The sequence below is a fragment of the Harpegnathos saltator genome, unplaced genomic scaffold (assembly GCF_003227715.2).
Source record: "Harpegnathos saltator strain DR-91 unplaced genomic scaffold, Hsal_v8.6 scaffold528, whole genome shotgun sequence".
Classification (NCBI taxonomy): domain Eukaryota; kingdom Metazoa; phylum Arthropoda; class Insecta; order Hymenoptera; family Formicidae; genus Harpegnathos; species Harpegnathos saltator.
This window is the reverse complement of record NW_020230347.1, coordinates 33446-59901: the sequence shown is the minus strand read 5'-3', so window position 1 is coordinate 59901 and position 26456 is coordinate 33446. Positions and strand designations below refer to the sequence as shown.

Sequence of the window (26456 nt, the reverse complement as noted above, 5' to 3'; positions counted from 1 at the left end):
ACAAATTCGTCTCATTTGGAGGTCTTTACCGAACGAATACGCAGTCAACTTAGTGGAAAGTATGCCTCGGAGATGCCAGGCAATTATCAATGCCGATGGTGACTGGACTCATTATTAATGGTATAGCATTTTTCTTCTCATGGAGTACAACAAATCCATGTACTTAAAAATCATTAAAAATAAATTTTTCTACACATTAACCCGTACACGCTCTTACTTTACAGACTGTACACATGTTAAAAGAGTGGAAGAAGTCTTGAAGAAAACGATCTTGAAGGTTTTATTTAATAACATCAGATTTGCCTTGAGTTGTCCGATACATATTAAAGGCCATCACACACAAACGAACTTAAGCGGTAAGACGTAAGCAGTAAGCAAATCGACCAATCACAATCGAAACTTAAGGACGCCATTTTAAAACTTACGAGAATAATTGATTGTAATTGGTCAGTTTCTTTACTGCTTACGTTCATTTGTGTGTGATGGCCTTTATAAGGCAAAGTCATAAAAGATGAAGATCATTTCGAACATTAAACTTGTATTTGATTATTTGTGAATAAACTTTGAATTTTGCACGAAGAGCACGAATTTTGCACCGAATTAATTTGCACATCTAATATTTCAAATATCTGGACTTGACTCTTCCTCCATTTCCACTTGCAAATTTTTTAAAATTGGTTTCTTCTCTTTTTGCTCTATAAATTTCTTGGAATCAGCTTTCACTCGAAAAGTGAAGTGTTAGCCGAGCCATTCTATTTTCTGCTCGTATAAAGTGAAATCGCTTCGTTTTATATCGATGAATAAATATTTTCACATGGAACTAAGGAATGAATTTGAGTTTTGCAAAGCAAATTCTGTGTCTGATTAGATAATGTATCTCTTGTGCATTACTAAAGAGATAAATTCTCCTATTATACGAAATGTGTTGCAACTTTTAATCAGTCGATTGCATTATCATAAATTTATTCTAATCGAATGAAATATGTAACGATTTTTGGAATCGAAATCCATTCTAAGCTTGAGTAAAACATTCACTCGTACGAAATAAAAATTCATTCTAAATTTGCATAAAAAATTCATTCTTATGTTTCCGAGCGGCAATATTTGCACACTATTCGCTTCAAGTAAATTTTCACTTGTTTTTTATAAGATTTCATTCTAAGAAATATGAAGAATATCTATTAAGCAAAAACTTATTTTTTTCTCCTATCTTATCGATATCGATCGTACTTTAATAATAATAATAATAATTGTATAATGACCATAGTTTACGAGCGAGATATTTGTGCCAAAGAAATTTACCTTTCGTGTCCACCTTATCTGGCACAAACGGATGAACAAATTTGTCTTCCGCTTTGCTTAGTATCGAGTATTACACGTGAAGAAACACATCGCATAATTTAGTTGAGTGAAAGCAACATGTCGTCATGCGAGTTTAATTTCATGCAAACAGTTTCTGTTAGCACCAAAAGAGAGTGCGACATCGTTGCATCATGTCGTATATAGGCGTCAGCGAAAGTGCAGTGACACGCGTTGATTTCGCTGATATATGTCACATGACAAGTGATTTTCCGTGGAGGAAATCGTTTAAACTTCAAGCTGGATCTAATATTCATCACGATAGCACTAATTGCAAAATAAATTTGAGAAAAAAACAAGAACAATATATTTCCTGTGTTTGTGTTGTGTTATAAAATTTATGTTTAAAAGGATCATTACGACATTTTTATTTTATTTTTTTTAATATCAATTTTAATATTTTAATATCAATAAGCACGCACATATATATACACATACATACGTACACACACACACACACACACACACACACACACACACACACATACACGCTATAACGAACGATGCACAAATGAATGCAAGAATACATTATAAGAAATAGAAGACATGTACACAATGTAAAATCTGACAGGTAATTGAGAAAAGTAAACGACTCGAGAAAACGAAGCGAATTCCGTCTGGTATGGAGTGAGTCGGAACTTGAGCAAAGCGCCGGGGCAGTCGTCGTCAGGCTTCGGCAAGCAGAAAGATGATTGCGCAAAGAGACGGCTACTCGTGAACGCACGCTTTTGCAATGATTTGACGAGCGGATAAAGTCCGCGCCGGCGAGACCGACGTTGAAGGGAAACAAAAAGTGCACCTCGTCGATCGCGACAGAAACGCGAGGTATTTCGGCAAGGAAACAAGAGGAAGAAGAAGTGGAGGAAGAAACGGGTTCGAAGAGGCACGCAAAACAGAGATAGCGATAGCAGCACAAAAAGAAGAGGAAGAAGAAGAAGCGTGGGAGGAGGTGGGACACGTAAGAGGATGCAACAAACTTTTCGAAGGACACGAGCCTCCGACGATCCAGTGGCAAGATGCAGCCAACCGACGTTCTTCGTCACGTTCTCCTCGTTTTGCTGGTAACCATCGTTGCTCCATCGATCCTCGAGAAATTGCAGCCCGGTAAGTGAGCTAACGAGTGCTCCTCGTGCATACATCGGAAATTACGGCGCGCGGAGACGACTAGACGACGAAGTTCGCGAATCGTGAACATGTATTGTCCCGGAACATTAAAATCACGAAATTCAGAAACTGAGACAATTTCCTGCAAAGTCATAATATTAAAATCCGAACACCGAATATCCCGAATTCAATTTTGCCGGAATATACTATTGTTTCGAGGAGACGGGAACTGCTTAATAGTACCTGCAGTATTATTAAAAACAGACACAATAACAAAGATGTTATTGGGTGAGTGCAAAAGTTCGTGCGGAGTTTGTGAGTAAAAGTCACACAGTGATTAGGCAAACAAAAATCTTTATTCAATCAATGATATATTCTCCATCGTTTTCTATAATCTTTTCCCAACGTTCTGGCAGCACGGTGGATGCGTTAAGACATCCCATTTCAGGCTCTTCAGTTTGAGCAGCGCCTTTTTCGAAACGTGTGGTCTGGCGTTGTCGTGATGAAAGATGACTCCCTTGCGATTTGACAAAATCGGACGTTTCTCTTTTATTTCTCGATTCAGATTGGTTAATTGACGACAGTACTTGTCCGAATCAATCGTTTCGCCAGCGGGGAGAAGCTCGAAATAGATTATGCCCTTGCAATCCCACCAAACAGAGAGCATCACCTTCATCGGGTGCAAACTGGCCTTTGGCATTGCGTCACCATACTCACCTGATTGTTTCCATGTCCGTTTGCGCTGAACATTGTTGTAGAGGACCCATTTCTCATCGCCCGTCACTAGTCGATCCAAAAACGACTCGTTATTGAGCCGCCCGAGTAAAGAAACGGCTGCAGAAATTCGCTTGATTTTGTTCTTCTCGGTCAGCAAATGGGGCACCCATATATCGAGCTTCAAATCGAATCCCATCTTTTTTAAACGCCGAAAAGCGGTTGATCGGTCAACGTTTAGTGCTGTAGCAACTTCTTCTGTTGAAATTCGCGGATTATTGAGCACTAAAGTACGCAAAACATCGTCATCAATGTCAGAAGGTCGACCAGAGCGTGGCTCGTCTTCAAGGTTAAATTCTCCGCGCCGAAATTTAGCAAACCATTTTTCCACAGTTCGTTTAGCTGGTGCTTCATCCTGATAAACATCCTGAATGTTTTTTACGGCTGCGGCAACGTTTATTCCCTTCCGAAACTCGTAAAGCATAACATGCCGTAAATGCACCTTATCGATACTCATTTTTAAAGTGATATTTCTCGAAGCAGTTTGTATGAAAACAAATGATTTTTTTTTTAATAACAGCTGAAGATGTCACCTTTCCAACGTTATATAATATGTAGATGGAAGTATTAATGACAACACTTTACGACGCTTATAACTCCATCTATTGAAACTCCGCACGAACTTTTGCACTCACCCAATATATAATATAACATATGAAAATAAAATAAATACATAAAAATAAAATAAATAATAACACGAAAGACTAGGTATATACAGGAGTACTGATGTCTACTCATTTGAATACGCTCTTGCTGTGCTCAAACGAGTAGATACTAATGCATCTAGCTACGACGAGGCAGTTTTGATATTTTACTTCATATTTCGTCGTTGGAATTTGGATTGTGGCTTTTCAGGAAATTGCCTTACCTTTTAAATTTTGATACATTCTTTTGTGGAACAATGCATTACTCATCATCGGATACCGCGAATTTGGTCGAAGAGCGGAACGTCGTTTTCAACACGTCCGTTAAAAGTTATCAATGATTTCGTGCGTCGCATTTGCATTTCGTGATTTTTACATTTTTGGATGATGAATGTTTCCGGTGCTTTTCTTTGACCGTTTCAACGCTTGACTGCAAAAAAAGGAAAAAGTTGTACGGTACTTCGCGAGTTGTACGGGAAGCTTCGCGAGTTTTACATCTCAATCGGCACGAACGCATTTATGGTGATCCACCGTTAATCGTTATGTAACCGTATGGAATGCGGACGACAAAAACTCGTTTTACAGAGTCATAACAATATAAGAATGTAGGAGTACGTACACTCGTCAAGTTCATTTTTCAATTTTTTAAATTTACATATTTTTATTACGTATAAAATATACAAATTTAATAGCAACTTATAATGTCATTTTTGTTGACATCGCGTCTTGAGCATCTAACGTTATAGTATATTGCGAACATAATATTCCTTACCTGTTCAGACCATTATTATTTAAACAAAACAAATTTTGTACATTTCATATTTCTTTTTCATTGTTAAATATTGATACAAATAACGTAAGTTCATATCACATTAAATCATATCACATTAAATTTGTTTTGATCTTTATTACAACACTATGGATAAAAAATGGGTTTCATTCAAAAAAGTCAAGAAAACTTTAATCTTCCCATAGGAAAAGATTTTCGAAAATTTCATTCTTACATCTTATTATTTAGTTTTTATAAACTGATATAATTGTTTATAATTGCTTATAATTGCTAAAATTATAAACTGATATAATTGTATTTATTTTTTTCGGTTCAGTCATTAGAACTAGTGAAAAAATCGTGAATACCGTTACGATGAACGCTACATAAATGATAGCAATCATTTTTTTTCTATAAAAACGAACTATATTTATTCTACACAATTACGTAAAACAAAAATTCGAGATAGTTTGTGAAGTAGTCTGTGAAGAAAGTTCGTCGAATAAATCCTGCTTGTGAACGTGTTAATTATTTGCGATTTTTAATCTGATCGCTCAAAAGAATAGGGCATCGGAACGGAATGATTGGCTAATATTGTATCGAGCACTCCATTATTCGTTAACACTTTGACGATCGTACTTAACGTGAAAACTTTCGCTTTACCGCCGGTAGATTTCGAAAACTCGTTTAGGACTTACATAAAACACATACATATATTCTTTTTGTATTTATCAGTGGAAGCAATATTGCAACATTTTCGCGATGAAATTCAGTATCTATTCTAATCTAATATTCAATATCCGATATCCAATAAAAAAAACTTTACTCTTCGAAAATTATTAAAAAAAGAACAGTTTTTATTGCATAAGAGATGTGCGTTCTGAAATTTATTGAGGCAAGAATATCGCAGCTTTTATTCAGAATTGATTATACAGAACTGATTATACAGAACTGATTATACAGAAAACCATAAATTTATTTTCATGTTTTTTTAATATTTTAAATTTAATGTTTAATTTTTATATCAATGCTTTATATTAATTTAATCTTTTCATACTTAATATTTTATCTATTTAATATTTTAATATTATTAAATATTTTATTAAATATTTTAATATTCCAATTATAAACGATCATTATTGACAAACATCTCACAACTTCACAATTTCATAGAGTATTTTAATCGCTGATAAAATTAAGTCACATATGTGCGACAATTATTGTTAAAAAATTAATCACTTAAAACAATATATCGTTTGAATGCGTAACAAAAGTTTAGCGATGATGAAAATAATGTTAATCGTATACTTTGATCGTATAATCATCAGATATAACGTATATAGACATTTACTGCATATACGGAATGAACATTCATGACAATTCACTCCCAAAGGTCTGTCGAGAAGGTTTACAACGTACTTACGACCATATTTGCATACGACATACTTTTGTAGACTGCAGTTACTATTCCAACTACGTGATGCAACAATAATATCGCGATAGACTGAACGGAATTTTATGAACGCGCAGGATATTGTATTTGCCGGCACATGGATAATATTAAAGCGACGCTGCACGGACAATAATTTATTTGTGGTGTTTTCTTTGCTAAGTGAAAGGAAGGTTCATAAGTGGGATGCGATGAGGCAGACAGAACGTCCATCGTTTTATAATGCTCGAATATATTTCTTGATTCGGCGATTAAAATTCCCAATGTCGAACATCGATTTTTACTTTTGCAGTCAAGCTTCTTGCGGCCAGGAATCGTGCTATGTTAAGGAGAATTACCGCTCGCGAGGGGAGAGCCAAAATCTGCTATGGTAAGAAAAAAGGCCAATTTAATTAAATTTCTTTGTCGAAGATTAAATAAAAACAATTATATTATAGTTCAAATGTTTTTCAGACAAGTATTCTCGTTTAGTAGAAACTTTTTGTTTTTCCCACATATATACAGGATCTTCGGCATCTTTTGGAAACGAAAAATTGTGAAGATTAATCAAGTCAAACTGAAAAGAAAAGTCAAGTATCATTTTACAAAAATCACAGTAGTTATTCAGTTATTAATGATTGAAAATTAACATATCTAGAGGTTCTTTTAATTGATAACTTGAAAATTTGCCTACTTATTAGTATTTATAAAATGATAAAGGACTTTTTTGTTCTAAATGACCTAATCTACAATTATATGACAGTTATTGTGCCTAGCGACAGGTTTAAGATTTAGGGTTTAAAGTTCAATATACTCGTATCTATCACTAAATATTATACAATAGCCGTCATATATTAGGTGTCCCGGTTAGCTTTGATGGATTTTTTGCAAAAGAAATACGTTTACTTTTGAGAGGCATTAAATTATATTTTATTCAAAATATTTTCTATCGCTAGCTATAACTTTTTCCCACTTTTCGAGAAACAAGTGAATTCCGCGATAAAAGAAATGTTTGTTTTTCAAAGCAATCCACTCACCAAGCCATTTTTGTATTTCTTCATATAATTTGAAGTGCTAGTTAGCAAGGCTGTGCTGCATAGATTGAAATAAGTGCTAATTAGAAGGAGCACAGTCTGATGAATACACGGCGTGTGGTAGGACCTCCCATTGAAGTGCCAATAATGTATCCTTAATTGTTTTTGCAACGTGCAGTTGAGTATTGTCGTGCAACAAAATCACTTTGCGTTTTCTTTGAGCTATTACTGGACGTTTTTGATTTAAAATATGATTCAAATCGATTAATTGTTGTTGATAACGCACAGCAGTGACCGTGTGATTCGGTTGTAGCAACTTATAAAATACCTTATAAAACGCCTTTTACGTCAAACTAAATGCAACAATAAAACTTTACTTCCATGGATGTTGCGTTTTGGAGTCGATATCGATGGTTGTCCTGGACTTACCCACGACTTTTATGTTTAGGATTATCATAGTAGGTCCATTTTTATCCATCTCCAATTATAATTTAATACAAGAACTGCTTCTTTTTGTGACGAGAAAGTAATGAAGGGCAAATGGTTAAATGAATTTATTTTGAATCAATTTGAACCAACTCAGACAATGCATGTGGAATCAATTTGTTTTCTTTTTGAATCTTCCCTATTGATTGTAAACGATTTAAAACGGTTGATTTACCAACATTTAATGCTTCAGCTAGTTCTTGAAACATTTGAGCTAAATTTTCATTTAATAATGCCTGTAATTCGGAATCTTCAAACTTTTTTGGTTAACCTGAACGTTCTTTGTCTTTCAAATTGAAATCACCACGCCGAAATCGTCGATACCAGTACTTGCAAGTTTCAACCGATGGAAAAAAGTCAGAATAAGTTTCTGAGATGAATCGATGGGCTTCAGTAGCCGTTTTCTTTGAGTCAAAACAATAAAGTAGTAAATGTCGAAAATGCTTTTTACTATGCTGCATTTTCAATAGCATGAAAAGTGTGATTATGTTCATGAGTGCATATGCCATGTGTCAAATTATTTGTAAAAATATCCAAGCTTTAAAATGGTGTACCAACTTTCAAAATATTTCTGGTAAATTTGTAGCTATAGCCATCTATATTAAGCCCTCAAAACTAACCGGAACACCTAATAATTGTAGATTAGGTCATTCTGAACAAAAAAGTCCTTTACCATTTTACAAAAAATAGGCAAATTTTCAAGTTATCAATAAAAAGAGCCTCTAGATATGTTGATTTCCAATCATTAATAACTTAATAACTATTGCGATTTTTGTAAAACGGTATATGACTTTTCTTCTTAGTTTGATCTGATTAATCTTCACAATTTTTCGTTTCCAAAAGATCCCGAACATCTTGTATATGTTAAATACATATATTTTAAACTATACACGCAGTAAAAGAAAAGCGTTTGTTACTGTTACTGCAATAGTAATATATTAGGTGTACAACTTTGCTTTCGCCGTTTTTTTCCCGAAATTTGAGGCTTTATTGTAAAAAACTGGTTATACATTTATGATTCAAAGTATTGTCAATCGCTGGCCACTACTTTCTCTCATCTTTCGGGCAGCGTACGAATCCCGCGTTGAAAAAACTGGTCATCTTTTGAAGCGATCCACGAATCAATTCAATTTCTTACTTCTTCATAAGACCGGAAGTGCTGATCAATCAGGCCGTGTGCCATTGATCGAAACAATTCGGTTTTAACAGCTTATAATACACTACGCGGAACTGGTCCTACCAAATACAGAGCATGACCTTGGAGCCGTAAATATTCGGTTTGGCCGTCGACGTGGATATGCTCATGATTTTCTGCTCTTGGGGTTATCGTAATGAATGATAGTCAGAGGGAACAACGTCTGGAGAATACGCCGGGTGGGATAGGACTTCCCATTTCAACGTTTTCAAATATGTCTTGACCACTTTCGCAACATGGGGTCGAGCATTGTCATGCTGCAAAATCACTTTATCGTGTTTCGTTGTATTGCGGTCGTTTGTCTTTCAATGCTCGGCTCAAACGCATTAATTGCGTTCGATAACGATCGCCTGTGATTGTTTCAGTCGGTTTTAACAGCTCATAATACACTACGCCGAGCTGGTCCTACTAAATACAGAGCATGACCTTGGAGCCGTGAATATTCGGTTTGGCCGTCGACGTGGATATGTCCATGATTTTCTGCGTTTGGGGTTATCGTAATGAATCCATTTTTCGTCCCCAGTCACAATGCGATGCAGAAATCCCTTCCGTCTTTGCCTTTTAAGCAACTGTTCACAAGCAAACAAACGCCGTTCAACATCTCTCAGTTTTAACTCGTACGGCACCCAATTTCCTTGCTTCTGAATCATTCCCATGTCTTTGAGGCGTTTTGAAATTGCTTCTTGAGTCACTCCCAATGATCGTGCCAATTCTTCTTGACTTTGACACAAGTCTTCATTAAATAATACCTCCAATTCTGCATCTTCGAAAACCTTCTCTCTTCCACCGCTATGCCGGTCTTCGATGTGAAGATCACCGTTCTTGAAGCGTTGAAACTACTCACGACACGTTCTTTCACTAATAGCGCCCTCACCATAAGTATTTGAGAGCATTCGATGAGCCTCAGCCGCAGATTTCTTCATATTGAAGCAGAAAATTAAAACCTCCCGCAAATGACGAGAATTTGGCTCGTAAACTGACATTTTCAATCGAGAATAACTTTATGATGCAGACACAAATCGACTAATGTTTCTATGGGGTTATGTTGACAGATGCCCAAGTTTATTGCATGACGTCTATGATCTATTTATTTCGACCACTACTTATCGCTAAAGCCATCTATAGGAAAACGGTGGAAGCAAAGTTGTACACCTAATAATTATAACCAGAAAAATATAATTTCTGTAGCAATTATTGTTTTACTGCAGATATGTCTTATTACTACTTTTATTAAAATAATAAAGAAATATATATTATATTAGGTGCTTGCATGTATTTTGATCAGCGCCATATATTGGTGAAAATGCGAAGTATCAATGTAAAACAACCTAACCTAACTGTTAAATTCGATGGTTTTCACATTTCTCTACATAAAATAACAGTTTACCATTTAGTATTATTGAGTTATTCAGTGTATACAGACGCTAATCATGGAACGCTCAAAATTGCATTTTCGACATTCATTACTTTTGTTGTTTGATTTGAAGAAATCTGCTGCCGAAGCCCATCAAACACTTTTTAGAATTTATGGTGATGCTGCTCCGTCATATCCCAATTGTCGGTTTTGGTTTCAACGGTTTAAAAGTGGTGATTTTAATGTCAATGACAAAGAACGGCCTGGAGGACCAAAAAAGTTCGAAGACAACGAATTGCAAGACTTATTGGACGAAAACTCAGCTCAAACTCTCAAAGAACTTTCAGACAGCTTAGCAGTTAATGAATCAACTGTTTCCAGACGTTTACATGCGATGGAAAAGATCCAAAAGGAGGGAAAATGGATACCATACGAATTGACTGAAAATGCCATTTCGAACCGTTTCAACATCGCAGTTTCATTGCTTGCCAGGCAAAAAAAGAAGAGTTTTCTGTGGCTTATTGTTACTGGCGATGAAAAGTGGATCTACTACAACAATCCCAAACGCAAAAAGTCATGGGTTAGTCCAGAAGAGCCATCCACATCGACACCAAAGAGAAATATTCATGGCCATAAAGTCTTGCTGTGCGTATGGTGGGATCAGCACGGTGTAGTGTATTACGAGCTGCTAAAACCGAATGAAACTGTTACTGCAGATGTCTACCGACGTCAATTGAACAAATTGAACGACGTATTGTTGCAAAAGAGACCAGCAATAGCGAGTAACAGACGCAAAGTCATCCTCTTGCATGACAACGCTAGACCTCACGTTACAACAGTTGTGAAGGATACACTGTTGCAGCTCGAATGGAAAGTTCTGCCGCACCCAGCGTACTCACCAGACATAGCGCCTTCTGATTATTACTTGTTCAGATCGATGCAGCATGGCTTGGCTGGCACACGGTTTCGAAATGCTGAAGAAGTGCGAAAATGGATCGATGATTGGATCGCTTCCGAACCAACATCGTTCTTTCAACACGGTATCGCCATGTTGCCAGAAAGATGGGAAAAAGTTGTAGAAAATGATGGAAAATATTTTGATTGAAATATATTGTACCGATTTTTTTCAATAAATGCCTTTTTAAAGTGAAAAAATGATCAGAATACATGCAAGCCCCTAATAGTTAGGGTTGATTAAAATTTTAGATTATAACTATTTCTTATTCTCAAAAAGAGGCTATTCGCAGTTCTTTTTTATAAAGAAATAATTTTTCGAAGTTTTCAAAAGAAAATGAACTTCGCTTCTAATGCAAAATTTATAAAACTTTTTTAGATTTTGTAGGCTGTTTTGCGGCCCCACAATCGCATCTACCTATGAAACGACCGCCCGAGCATCCTAACGTAATTCAAACTAAATTCTTCCTCTACACACATGCCGACCAGCAGGATTCACAATTGTTGGAATATGGCGATGACATGCAATCTATCAAGCATTCTCATTTTAATACCTCTAAGCCGTTCAAGGTGTTGATACACGGTTACAAAGGCAGCGGTAGCGATCTCAGCGTGAAAATTGGCGTGAACTTGCTCTTTAATCTAGTAATGTTTAACAATTATTTTGTTAATTACTTATCTTAATTATCTTTCACGAAATATCAAGAGAAAAGAGAAAAAGAAAGAAAAGGAAAATGTTCAATGAGTAAACTGTACATAAACTGGCATGAGAGTAGCTATTGTTTTTAGACTACGTGATCTAATGTGAAAGACAGATATAAAATTTTTTACTAACATATTATATTTAATTATTAGATTATACAGTACGAATCAAAGACAACAACATTTTTATACAAGTGCAAAATAAGAACAATTTTAGTTGGCAGGCTTAACCCCCATTGCCCAGCGCATATTCTAGTTAGGGTAGAAGAATTGTACTCAATTCAGTATTATTTTTTATTGATTCTTTTCTATTGATTCATTTAATCATTTAGTTTGCATTATCAAATATTATTATCCTCTTATATTTTCAATATAATTCAATTCAATAATTTAATTCTCACTAATGATCAGTGATCGGTCTTTGTGAACTTTATCCTCCTTTTTTAAGTTAAAATCATTAATTAATCGTAGTCTATTTTATATAAATTAATTCATATTTCTTTATTGAATTTTGTACATTGTGTCCCATTTACAGGAGGATTTAAATATCATCGTCCTGGACTGGACGAAAGGCGCTGGTACCAGTTATAGTCTTGCGGTGGCAAATAGCGAGTTGGTCGGTCGACAACTGGCTCTGATTCTTCTAGACATCATTAATCTAGGAATTAGTCCCGTCGATATTCACGTAATTGGTTTCAGTCTGGGCGCTCATGTGGCCGGCTGCGCTTCGGAGATATTGAAACAGAAGAATCTGATGCTGGGCCGCATAACGGGCCTTGACCCAGCCTCACCGTTCTTCAGGCATCACTTGTTCAGAGAGAAATCAAGGAAGTTAGATGCCTCCGACGCCAATCTCGTTGACGTCATTCACACAGATGGCTCGCCGGATCTCATTGATGGCTTTGGCTTGCTCAAGCCGCTTGGACATATCGACTTCTTTCCCAACGGTGGCCAAGAACAACCCGGCTGTGTCGACATCAAGAATTCGGTAGTGGTCAGTCATTTACAAGGTATGCGCTAATTTCCATAAAAATGCGGTTACATTGAAAAAAATATCTAGTGTTGGTAATTATAATTATATAGTGAAAGAATTATAATTAAGAGAACTATTTTGGTAATAAGTGTTACTTTAGCATTAATATGACAATAATAATTCTACATACATATTGTGACTATGTTATATTTTTTTTTACTATAACAAGAAAATATATAGTAGGAGCTGAAAATAATTATAATTCCAATTATATTAACTATTTCTTTCTTTGTGTAAACGAGCATTGAGTAATCGATGCTTAACTTAATTATGTTTTGTTTATTATGTCGTTAACAAGATGAATAATCAGTAATGATCATCAGTAATGAGTTTTGCTCTGACTGAATACAATTATTGTAGTGAGATCCAATCTATGACCTATGATCCAATCTGAAAGAGAGAAGGGGGAGTGGGATGCTTGGGACATATATTTTTTCCTGACACGCTATTTTGTTTAGGCTATCTCATATAGAAAACGTTTTGGAATCTAATTGCGATTTCCTAGAAAAATGATGAATTCTGATTGGTAAAGGAAGAGAGTTAGTAAAGAAAGAGCAGTAAACCACGATTTCTAGATTTTTTTTCCAGATTTCATTGTAAATTATCAAAAACTATTTTTTAATACGTAAAACATTAAACTAAGCTGTTTTTAGCTTAAACGAACATGTTCAACATGATCTTTATCTTGTTTAAAGGTACATTTGCTTTTGCAGCGCTCAGAAATAGATTTTTCCGGAATTTTTTTTCTTAAACTGTAAATTCTATCAATATTTAATTTATATAGGCTTGTACTCCTAATATTTTACTACATTTATGATTTTTAAAGGAAAAATTTATTAAATAATGCGCCCGTAAAATTGCTTGTCGGGAGTTACCCCAGAAAAATTTTCTCTTCATGGCGACCATCCTAACTTGTCTTCGGGTGATTTGAAACAACAAAACTAAAGTGATACATAATCTTCATACATGTGACTATGGCATGAACTAAAATAAATAAAGCGAAAAGAAAAATTAGAAGTTAAAAAAATATTCCGAAAAATAAATATCGATTTTTCGATGAAAATTGGTCATATTGTTTACAATAACAAAAAAAGTACAAGCTATAATAAAATAATTTTAGTTCATGTTAGAAAGAGACTTGTGTTTTATATTCCCTGCAAATTTTGATGTGAATCCGATTTGAAATCAATCGGACTATCCGTTTTCAAGATATCGTGATGGCCAAGTGAAAAAAATGTTCCGAGCAAAATGCGTTTAAAGATTTAAGTACAGTGAACTACAAAAGTTTAAATACTTAAAGTTAAATACAATTGTTTGATGCTAATCAGCTATTTCAAGGTCATATAATAAACTCTCCTGTTTTTCATAAAAAGTTTGTAATGCCGCTTCTTAGTTTTTTGTGCCATTCAAACCATTTTGGTTGCTTGAGCGAGCGCTCTCTCAGCTTTGTTCAAGCGCTGGCTGTTGTGATACTTGTCAAATAATTTTGTTTGCAGTCCAATCGTGATATCTATTACTATCATTGTTTTAAGAATCATTGTTTGATAATTTTTTATCCACTTCTTGCTGCGCTAAGCACGTCTTTCTGAAGCAAAGATCGAGCGAGCACTGAACATACACTAATTGAATTCAATAATCATTTTTGACCTTTTAAACACAAATACAAATATATACAGGGTTTTTCAAAAGTGTGGAAACCCTTAAATAATTTTTATAAAAATGAAAATATCAAAAAACGGTAAAACATGTATGTTGATTTTTCAAAAAAGCTATCCTATGACATGGATACCGATCATTCCCCACCCCCTGGTACGCGGGGGTAAAAGGGGGGTTGAAAATTTTAAATTGGACTAAGGGTCGAGTGGGGGCTCATTTGAAAGGTCTTTTCATAACAAACACACCCTTAGAATTTTAAGTCGCTACAACTCCCCCATTAAAAATGGCGGCCGTTCAAATTTCGAAATTTTATGCACTTACAAAGAGATGATGCAACTTGTTTCATCGATTTCAACACGAGTCATAGCACACTCAATAGCTATGATGCCGTGTATAAACACCCTAACATAATATGCGTGAATGCGTCTTTGTTTACGAGTAATTTGCAGTTAAAGTTTGGCTCGCGGAGCCGTGCCCCACATAGGTCGCAAGTTACGACACTCCTTCACGAAGCCGGCGTGGCTGAGCAGACAGAGGCTCCCGCGCCGCGAACACTTTTGCGCCGACGATGGCGTTCAAGTCCCGCCGACGACTGGTTCGTTTTTTTTTCGTATGTAAAGACATGTAATAAATATTTTTATATTGTTCTTATGTATAATTTCTCTTTTCTACGCTATTAATCAAGGCTAATTAGGAGAGTCAGGTCTTTCAAATATGAACACAACTTTTTTATTAATTACAATAAAATGTTTTTGTCCGTATCAAAACACATACACACACACACATAAGACAAATATAAGGCATACAAATGAAAGTTATGTATTATAAAATGTGGTCATGCTGTCGCAACTCTGCGGATGGAATACCGTATAAAAGCATGTAAAACATAATAGTTTTTTGCACCAACTGCATGTAATGAACGCATAATTTTTTGCACAAATACACTTTTGACTATAGTTGGTGGAAAACATATTTGATTGAGGTTGTAAAATACCTCGCGACTGTCAACAAGACTGGACGGAAATTGTATCAGGACATCTGCAAATATGAATTCAATATAATTGATATTGTATACAAAGCCAATAACAATACGTACAAATATATCTTTCCATTGCTCACACATTCAATATATTTACCTCGAAGATATTCTATTGCGTCCGTCAACTCTTCTTTCGTAATATCACATTTTGCTAGATTTTGCACATAGCTGATCGTTACTTTATCTACAAACGTGGTTTCCATTTTTAACACGAGTTTTTCACTGTTCACGTTACGAAGACTGCCCAGAGAATGAAGCGAGCACGTCACAAAACATGAGAATCCCTCTGCGAGAAGGGGAAAGGGAAGAGGGTTCCTTTCCACTTGTAACGGTTCTAACGGCTCTCGGGTTTCTCTCACACAAAATAATCACTGTCTGGCCATTTCTTTCCCATACCATACGAAATATTTATGCGAAATAGATTTACGCGATAAAAACATTTTATTGTAATTAATAAAAAAGTTGTGTTCATATTTGAAAGACCTGACTCTTCTAATTAGCCTTGATTAATAGCGTAGAAACAAAATAAGGAATTATACATAAGAACAATATAAAAATATTTGTTACATGTCTTTACATACGAAAAAAAAAAACGAACCTGTCGTCGACGGGACTCGAACGCCGTCGTCGGCGCAAAAGTGTTCGCGGCGCGGGAGCCTCTGCCTGCTCAGCCACGCCGACTTCGTGAAAGAGTGTCGTAACTTGCACCCTATGTGGGCATGGCTCCGCGAGCCAAACTTTAATTGCAAATTACTCGTAAACAAAGACGCATTCACGCATATTATGTTAGGGTGTTTATACACGGCATCATAGCTATTGAGTGTGCTATGACTCGTGTTGAAATCGATGAAACAGGTTGCGTCAACTCCTTGTTAGTGTTACCCAGGATCAACCGGCTACTTAAAATCAGTTATTCTCACTGCTATTTAAAATCAGTTGTTCTCACTGCTACTTAAAATCAGTTGTTCTCACGGCTACTTAAAATCAGTTGTTCTCACGGCTACTTAAAATCAGTTGTTCTCACTGCTACTTAAAATCAGTTGTTTTCACGGCTACTTAAAATTAGTTGTTTTCACTGCTACTTAAAATCAGTTGTTCTCACTGCTACTTAAAATCAATTGTTCTCACGGCTACTTAAAATCAGTTGTTCTCACTGCTACTTAAAATCAGTTCTCACGGCTACTTAAAATCAGTTCTCACAGATCTTAGGCAGATTAAAAATTAAACGTTTTAAAAATGGCTGGCGAATTGTCGGAATGTGAAAGAATCACTATCCTCATGATGCGTGGATGGGGTAATAACGAGCGGTCGTACGCTGCTGTCGCTCAATTATTTAATGAAACGTATCCGAATCGTCGAATTAATAAGTCCACTATCTTAAAAACAATGGAACGTTTCAGAGAAACTGGTAGCGTAAACAATCGCCTTAAATCAGGGAGACCTGCCATTAACGAAGAAAAACAACTTGATGTTCTGCAGACATTTATTGAAGGTCCCAATTCTACTATTAACAGAACCGCTCAAACTCACGATATTGCTCCCAAGTCCGTTTGGACTTGGATACAAATTACAATATGTTCAAGAATTGCAAGACGGAGATGTGGAGCGTCGTATAGGTTTCTGTGAAAGAATGATGGCACTAATAGATGTCCGGCCCATGTTCCCTTATCAAATTGTTTTTACAGACGAGACAACTTTCACGTTAACGGGAGAAGTTAATAATCAAAATTTTCGTTTCTGGTCAGATGAGAATCCGAATTTGGTGCGGGAAACTCACACACAATACCCACAAAAATAAATGTATGGTATGGAATAATAGATGGTTACTTAATAGGACCGTTTTTTTTTAAGAAAATCTGAATGTTCAAAGGTATGACAGATTACTTGTAGATCAAATAATTCCAGCCATACGAAATATTTTTCCAAATAATTTCGAAGAAATATGGTTTCAGCATGATGGAGCTCCTGCTCATTTTGGTTTAGGGCCACGTCAAATTTTAAATTAGACTTTTCCATTACGATGGATAGGAAGAAGGAACAGAAATGAGGGAGGAGAGGATTGGCCACCTCGGTCACCAGATCTAACTCCTCTTGATTATTATCTATGGGGACACCTGAAGAGTAAGGTTTACAAAACAAAACCTGAAAGCATCCAAGAATTGATACAGCGAATAAGGGATAAAATAGATTTGATACCTTTTGAGACGAATCATAGATTTGTCTCAAAAGGCCATTTCTGCATTCTACCAAAGATTGGCATATTGTCAGGAAGTAAATGGCAGTCACTTTCAGCATTTACTTTAGTACATTGAGTAAAATTTATTTTAAAACACGGAGTAAAAGGTTTTGAATTATTAAAGAGAGATGACAGTTTTCAATCGTCTGTTTTGCAACCTATCACGACTATACATACAACACATTCACACTTGTTCAGCCACACGCATGCACACACATACGCACACACGCGCACGCGCACGCACACACACACACACACACACACACATACGCGCGCGCGCGCGCGCGCGGAATCAGATTCATGCCGCTTCCACGCAGTTGATCCTGGATAACACTAAGTGCATGAAATTTCGAAATTTGAACGGCCGCCATTTTTAGTGGGGCGTAGTGATTTAAAATTTTATGGGCGTGTTTATTATGAAAAGAGCTTTCAAATGAGCCCCCACTCGACCCTTAGTCCAATTACAAATTTTCAACCTCCCTTTTACCTCTGCGTACCAGAGGGTGGGGAATGATCGGTATCCATGTTACAGGGTAGCTTTTTTGAAAAATCTAAATGCGTGTTTTACCGTTTTTTGATATTTTCATTTTTACAAAAATTATTTAAGGGTTTCCACACTTTTGACAAATCCTGTATACAAATACAGATAGGATAGTATAGCATTATATTATCTTGTTTACATCTACAGACGTTTTTAAACCGATCTGACTCGATCCATAACGGCTTTGAAAAGAAGGATGCTACGTGCTACCTACCTCGCTATCTGCGCTGTGTTATACAGGGTGTCCGGAATGTGATCATTAATATTTTGTGTACTGGTAGAACTCGTTAAAACAATTAAAAAAGTCCTGTGCCATTTTACAATTTTTTCAATATTTATTCCGTAATTAATTAAAATGTGTAAACGAATGAGCGCACAAGAAAGCGACAGGACGGGCTCCGTGTATAAGAAGATGGCTTATTTCGCGCGGCGAAAGGCAACCGTAAGTGACAAGAAGCATGCACACGCGACGAGAAGCGAGCGAGCGCGAACGACGAGCGAGCGAGCGCAAGCGACAAGAGGCGGCCGTCCAGCGCTCTCTATGCGCTCATTAGCTCACATGTTTCAATTAATAACTCGATAACTATTGCCAATTTGACATTACGGTACATGACTTTTCTTCTCGGCTACACCTAATCTACCAGTACACAAAATATTAATGATCACATTCCGGACACCCTATATAACGGTTTCTAACTTTCAAAATTATTCGAGTTTTGACATAATATTTTAAGGGCACATTTTTAAGACCTCTATCTTTCAAAATATGTAAAAAAAATCGATTTTTTTGACCCGATAACCAAACACGTATCCTTAAACAGAAATTCGTATATTATGTGTAGTACATAACCCGCTTGAAAATCGTGGATATTATATTAGAAAATCATGAACATCATAATAAAAAATTATTTTTATACGTAAAATTGATGATGACAATACAGAGGTTGTTTCAATTTTTAAACTTTGGCAAAAGCACATATAAAAAAATATGGATCTCTTCTTCTCTACTAATATATTCGATGCTTATAGAAATCGGTGAAGGACAATTCTGACGGTTTCCTTGCAAATGTTTGTTAGACGATCAGTTAATGAATGAAATGAGAGGAGGGAGATGTAGGAAATGAATGTACTATATTCTCAGACGTCATAAAGCTGCCCTAATCTAAAAAATCTGTCGTCTCCTAGAGTTTGTACAGCCTTACTAAAATACATAAAACTAATATTCGTATATCTCTCAAGAATAACCAGAGTCCCATAAATTTACTATCATAAATCTGAATGAGTCTGCACCTGAAACATTTAACACAAACGACACTAGTACACACATCATATAGAAATAAATTTTATTTGATTAAACTTCAATTTTAACCAAAACCAATATTTATTTCCTTCGAAAATACAGAGAATTCTTAGAAATGTACAAATATTCTAACAATCTAAACAAAGATAGCGACATAGAAGTTAATTCAACATGGCAATTCATATTTTTAGTTTCAGAGAAATATAGTATACAATACTTTGTTTCTGTTATTCTTCTGCTTTATCTCATTTTACTCTGTTCTATTCCTTTACAGTACACCAACTAATTATCTAATAAGCACTTAATTATCCTTAAAAGTATACATATAAAAAAGAAAGCATCTCGGAATTTTAGGTTATTTCTCTCTGTGAAGAAGTAAAATGGAATTTTTATGAAACATTAGAAGTAAATTTATGATAGATGTGGCATCAATTCGGAAATCAATCAAGTATTTCTCTACACCGCGAAAGCCAAAAGTATCAAATTTTATTTTTCTGAATTTTATATTCTATTAAATACAATAATTGTGGTGTAAGAAATAGTTTGATACCATAAAAGTATATTGACATTACCAATTGAAAAAGACGAGAAATATATTTTTATAATATTTCTATTTTAATTTTAGGTAAAAAAATCTAATTTTGAGCAAAAATGGGATTTTCGATTGATATCTTAATTGGATAACCGACTGTAAGATAAATTTACAAATTCCTATCGGGACTTATGCTACACTTGGGAAAATTCTGAGCAATTTTTGTGTTAGAACAACAAAGTTCTATGATCATAAAATTATAAGGAAAATTCCCATTGTCCGGTACTCATTTCAGTTGGAGTAGATTTCACTAAATCATTGGTAATTGGTTGGTATCACTGCCATAATTGTGTTTCACTATATTATATTATATATAAATTATATATATAAATAGTTATATATATAATTATAAATTATATATAAATTATTATATTACATTATATATAAATGAATATAATTCATTACAATTCAGGAATCGGTTTTATAGCCGATAGACGAAACGCAGTTCATCTCAATTTATTTATGCATCTCAATTTATACTTATTTATCATATTGTCATTTATCATATTATACTTATTTATCAATATCTTTGATAATTCAATTATTAATTAATTTTTTATAAATTAACACCACGACATGCAATATATTAAAGGACACTTATTTTTATGTGAAGTTGTATCTGATTCGTTTCTGTTCGTTTGCACATTTCAGAAAATCAGTTGGACCGGAATATAGCATGCAGTCACCTGAGAGCTTGGTACTACTTTATGGAGAGCGTCCAATCGCAGAACAAGGAATGTAAATTCGCTGCGTGGCCTTGTCCGGATAGGATATCTTACATAAGAGGAATGTGCTTTCCTATGGAAACGATCGAACGGAATCAGGAAATGGGCTACGCAGCTAATCGTGGACCTTTGGGAATTTACTACCTGCCTACTAGAGCCGAATCACCTTTCTGCGGTATCAGAATGCCTGAAGAACTAAGTTTCTTGTCAAGATTTCTGTATTTTTCTTCATTGTGACTATCTTGAATGATAGTGTCAGAAATGAGGAAGGAGGAGGGTCCCTAAGGCCTGTTTTCGGCACCCTTCAAAGTTGGACTAAAATAGCTGGAATCACTTTTTTATACCCTTGAAAGTAATATTTAGTCAATTCCAGCCTAAACGGAAGTATTTAGAGTGTATACTTCAAGTATACATGGGTGCATCAGCGCGCCCGTATCAAGCATTTCTTTGGAAAACTAAGCGTTTCTGAGAAAAATGTTTCAGATAAAAGTTGTATGGTTTCAACGGAGACATAAGATGGTGTCATTGGTTTGACCTTGGATAGTCATTTGAAGGTCATGTGAATGTCGATTTCAATATTTTATATAGAACCCCCTATTTTTACATACCTTGTAGCTTATCTCGAGAGCTTTCCAAAACATTATCGTAGATCACGTAGAAACACTTATTACAAATACTTCTGAAAGAAATGACTGATGTATTTTCTGCCGCAATGCTAAATACGAAGTTTTGAAAAGAACTGTTTTAAGAACTGTATGCACCGTTTTGAGCAACTACGATCCTTTAAGCTTTTAATTCAATAGACCAAGTTCTGCTTATGTCTATGGCCTTATCGCACCCGATCTCACATCTTAATGTCAGAGATACACAAAATACGTGTATGCGCGTACCCAGGGACCTGGTTCACGTGTGGAGAATCAACAAGAATAAATAATATGATTTCAATCTCGGATCTCCTTAAGTACGTTTCTACAAATCTATCTGTAAGAAGCTTTATAACTCGCAAAGTACTTAATGAAAAATGACTTAGTTATAAGTGTTTTGGAAAGCTCTCGAGATAAGCTACAAGATATGTAAAAATAGGGGGTTCTATATAAAATATTGAAATCGACATTCACGTGACCTTCAAATGACTATCCAAGGTCAAACTAATGACACCATCTTATGTCCTCGTTGAAGCCATACAACTTTTATCTGAAACATTTTTCTCAGAAACGCTTAATTTTCCAAAGAAATGCTTGATACGGGTGCATTGATGCACCATGTATATTTGAAGTATACATTCTAAGTACTTCCGTTTAGGCTGGAATTGACTAAATATTACTTCCAAAGGTATAAGAAAGTGATTCCAGCCATTTTGGTCCAATTTTGAAGGGTGCCGAAAACAGGCCTTAGGGACCCTCCTCCTTTATGCTAAAACTTTTTGCAAAACGTGTTGGAAAAAAATATATAGTCATCCGTAAAATAACACTCAAACAGATCGATAAAATGGTTCGAATACTTTTCTTTACTTCTGACAATAAATAAATTGCCGTGAAATTGACGTGGTAACTTATCTTTTTAACTTATATTTTCTCGTGATATTGTCACGTTAATTTTATGGTTATTTATTGATTGTTAGAACAGAAGAAAAGCGTCTGAATTATTTTACAGATCTTGACCAATTGTAAGTATTACTTTAACCCTTTGCGGCATAGTGTTGCATATATGCAATACCTTTTAAAACTGTGAAGATACATTTTTCTATTCAAAAGTTTCATGAAAATTTGCATTTAAAGGTTTTTGGGATCGCTGATTATGAATCCTTTGTCGGAATTTTGAAATTCAAATTGGCGGATTCAATATGACGGACCAAAAATTTAAAAAAATTTTTATTTTCATGAAAATTGATATATAGAAATTTTCAGAATCGCTATTATGAATCCGTTGTCAGAATTGGAGCAGTTTTGCCAACCTACGAAATTCGATAAGTAACAATATCCAATACTGGAAATTAAAAAAGAAATAAAAAAAGTATCTATTTTTATTTTTGTCTTATTTCTTATTTTGTTTCTTTTTATCCGTTTGTTGTTGTTTTTTAGTTGCTGTTATCTTTTGTCCTTTTGCTATTTTTGTTGTCCTTTTCTTCCACTTCTTTTCTTTTCTTTTTTTTATTTTAATGCTTTTAATGCATAATTTTTTGTTTTCTCTTATTTTATTTTTTTGGACTTTTTATTTTTGTTCTGAGTGCCCACAAAGCTTCTTTCTTTTGTGCACAGACGACAGCGAATCCGTAATCAGCGACCTTAAAGCCACCTACGAATTTTCATGGAAATCGAAAATCTTTTAAAATTTTGTCCGCCATATTGGATTCGTCTTCTTGAATTTCGAAATTCCGACAGCGGATTCATAATCAGCGACACCAAAAACCATTATATGCAAATTTTCATGAAAAACTTGAACAGAGAAATGTTTGCTTCAAAGGATTAAGGATATTTTTTTTATCTCAAAATATTTTGTAAGAACTTTTAGTCTGTATTTTTCTTCTTTCTGACTAGTCCCTCTTTTAAATCAAATATCACAACGAAGGACAAGAAACCTTAAAAGAGAAATATACCTTGTCAAGAATGATTCTTTTGTTACTAATTATTGTACCTTTTAGGCAAGCCTCTGAGAGCATCAGTGATTACGTCCGAGGGTATGCCGAAGACATTCGGAACACTGTCCCTCAAAATATTTCTGAGTAATTCGACGACACTCTTCACGATTCAGTGCATGTAAGTATAAATGTTTAGGTCTCGAATCAGTTCAGTTTGATTAGTGTTGAAATTGTTAATTATTTGAAATATTATTTAAGTTTGCCTAAGCGAAGGAACGATCGGATGGTGTTTTATAACATCGCGGCGATGACGTTTGATACTTTCCTAACCGATATCGAGAACATCACGGCTATAGTTTCATACCATCGTATTGGTAATAAAACAGAAGAGGATGCTATGCAGAAAGAAAATCCAAATGGGGATATAATGCTCTTTAATAAATTCGCCATCGAGGATCGTAAGGGTCATAGGTAGATATGTGTGTTACAGAAATTTTTACATTAAATGTAAACGTATATTAAGTGTAAATTTTTATGTTCATTAATGTTACCGTTAAATTGTGTCTTTTCTGTCAATTAGGTGGGAATACTGCAAAATGAATACGGCAATTGATTCGCGCGAAGTGTACGTAGAATTACAGAGAGAACGATCGGAGAGCACGTCGTTATAATATAATTTCAAGGAGATTTTATATCTCAATAAATAGATTTTTTAGAGACGATCGGATTTCGAAAAAACCGTGAATGTTTCTTAATTGTTTCTTAATTGTTTCTTAATTGTTCCGAATGCTGGTCCGTAATTTTTGGTAAATTTATTATTTTATTAAAGTAATTTTATTAAAGTAATGAATTTAGCTGTATTAGGCTTAACACGTAATCAACAGCGCGTTATTATACAGAGTTATCGAAAAGTATCGGACCCCTCTGTTATCTTCAGAAGTACACACTTTTACGGAAAATGACTCGAATAAAAGTTGTAACATAAAGTAACGACATTGAAGTTTGGAACGTTCTTCGAGCAAAAATTGAAAATAGCCTTTATTTAAAATAAAACCACTTAATATAAATGTAAATACATATACTAAAAGATAAATTTGTGTTAAATATGACATAATATTATAAGAAAGTTGTTCTCCCCGAAAATTACGCCCATATAATTATTCATATACATGATAATTTCCACATGACGTCCAAATACTTTGTGCCAAAAACTGATAGTGAACTTTCATTCTTTGGTATGTGGGAAAATAGAAAAAACAGTTTAATAGCAATCTCGTCCCGGAACACTTTCGTTCTCCCCGAAAATTGTGTGCATACCACCACATTCAGACAGATTATAATTACTTCCGGTAGTCACAACGCTATGTGCCAAAAACTGACAATGCACCTTCACTCTCTGGCATGTGGGAAAATAGAACAAAATAATTTAATAGCAATTTCGTCCAGGAACACTTTCGTCCTCCCCGAAAATTGTGAGCATACCTTCATACTCAGCCAGATTATAATTACTTCCGGCACTCACAGCGCTCCGTGCCAAAAACTGACAGTGCATTTTCACTCTCTAGCATGTGGGAAAATAGAAAAAAAGTTGTTTAATAGCAATCGCGTCCCGGAACACTTTCGTTCCGGGATACGACGAGAACGAAAGTGTTCCGGGACGCGATTGCTATTAAACAACTTTTTTTCTATTTTCCCACATGCCAGAGAGTGAAAGTGCATTGTCAGTTTTTGGCACAGAGCGCTGTGAGTGCCGGAAGTAATTATAATCTGTCTGAGTATGGTGGTATGCTCACAATTTTCGGGGAGAACGAAAGTATTCCAGGACGAGATTGCTATTAAACTATTTTTTTTCTATTTTCCTACATACCGGAGAGTGAAAGTGCACTGTTAGCTTTTGGCACAAAATATTTGGACGTCCTGTGGAAATTATCATGTGTATGAATGATTATGTGTGCGTAATTTTCGGGGAGGACAACTTTCTTATAATGTTATGTCATATTTAACACACATTTATCTTTTATATATTGGGTGAGTGCAAAAGTTCATGCGGAGTTTCAATAGATGGAGTTATAAGCGTCGTAAAGTGTTGTCATTAATACTTCCATCTACATATTATATAACGTTGGAAAGGTGACGTCTTCAGCTGTTATTAAAAAAAAATCATTTGTTTTCATACAAACTGCTTCGAGAAATATCACTTTAAAAATGAATATCGATAAGGTGCATTTACGGTATGTTATGCTTTACGAGTTTCGGAAGGGAATAAACGTTGCCGCAGCCGTAAAAAACATTCAGGATGTTTATCTGGATGAGGCACCAGCTAAACGAACTGTGGAAAAATGGTTTGCTAAATTTCGGCGCGGAGAATTTAACCTTGAAGACGAGCCACGCTCTGGTCGACCTTCTGACATTGATGACGATGTTTTGCGTACTTTAGTGCTCAATAATCCGCGGATTTCAACAGAAGAAGTTGCTACAGCACTAAACGTTGACCGATCAACCACTTTTCGGCGTTTAAAAAAGATGAGATTCGATTTGAAGCTCGATATATGGGTGCCCCATTTGCTGACCGAGAAGAACAAAATCAAGCGAATTTCTGCAGCCGTTTCTTTACTCGGGCGGCTCAATAACGAGTCGATTTTTGGATCGACTAGTGACGGGCAATGAGAAATGGGTCCTCTACAACAATGTTCAGCGCAAACGGACATGGAAACAATCAGGTGAGCATGGTGACGCAATGCCAAAGGCCAGTTTGCACCCGATGAAGGTGATGCTCTCTGTTTGGTGGGATTGCAAGGGCATAATCTATTTCGAGCTTCTCCCCGCTGGCGAAACGATTGATTCGGACAAGTACTGTCGCCAATTAACCAATCTGAATCGAGAAATAAAAGAGAAACGTCCGATTTTGTCAAATCGCAAGGGAGTCGTCTTTCATCACGACAACGCCAGATC

At 35.4% G+C, this 26456-nt stretch overlaps 2 protein-coding genes across 2 annotated transcripts; one reads left to right on the top strand and one right to left on the bottom strand.

Annotated features, from left to right (window-relative positions):
- The first annotated feature begins 1836 nt into the window (after positions 1 to 1836).
- Positions 1837 to 25054, top strand: LOC105183019 (pancreatic lipase-related protein 2). The gene is made up of 8 exons (XM_025303034.1): positions 1837 to 2463; positions 6393 to 6470; positions 11482 to 11747; positions 12340 to 12814; positions 20853 to 21101; positions 23568 to 23682; positions 23763 to 23975; positions 24085 to 25054. Exons 1-8 carry the CDS (start codon positions 2376 to 2378, stop codon positions 24173 to 24175), a joined length of 1575 nt encoding a protein of 524 aa, XP_025158819.1. The 5' UTR covers positions 1837 to 2375; the 3' UTR covers positions 24176 to 25054.
- LOC112589503 (uncharacterized) lies at positions 15323 to 15953 on the bottom strand. The gene is made up of 2 exons (XM_025303035.1): positions 15630 to 15953; positions 15323 to 15531 (listed from the first exon to the last, which is right to left on the bottom strand). The coding sequence occupies exons 1-2, from the start codon at positions 15733 to 15735 to the stop codon at positions 15329 to 15331; spliced, it is 309 nt and encodes a 102-aa protein (XP_025158820.1). The 5' UTR covers positions 15736 to 15953; the 3' UTR covers positions 15323 to 15328.
- Positions 25055 to 26456: the final 1402 nt, after the last annotated feature.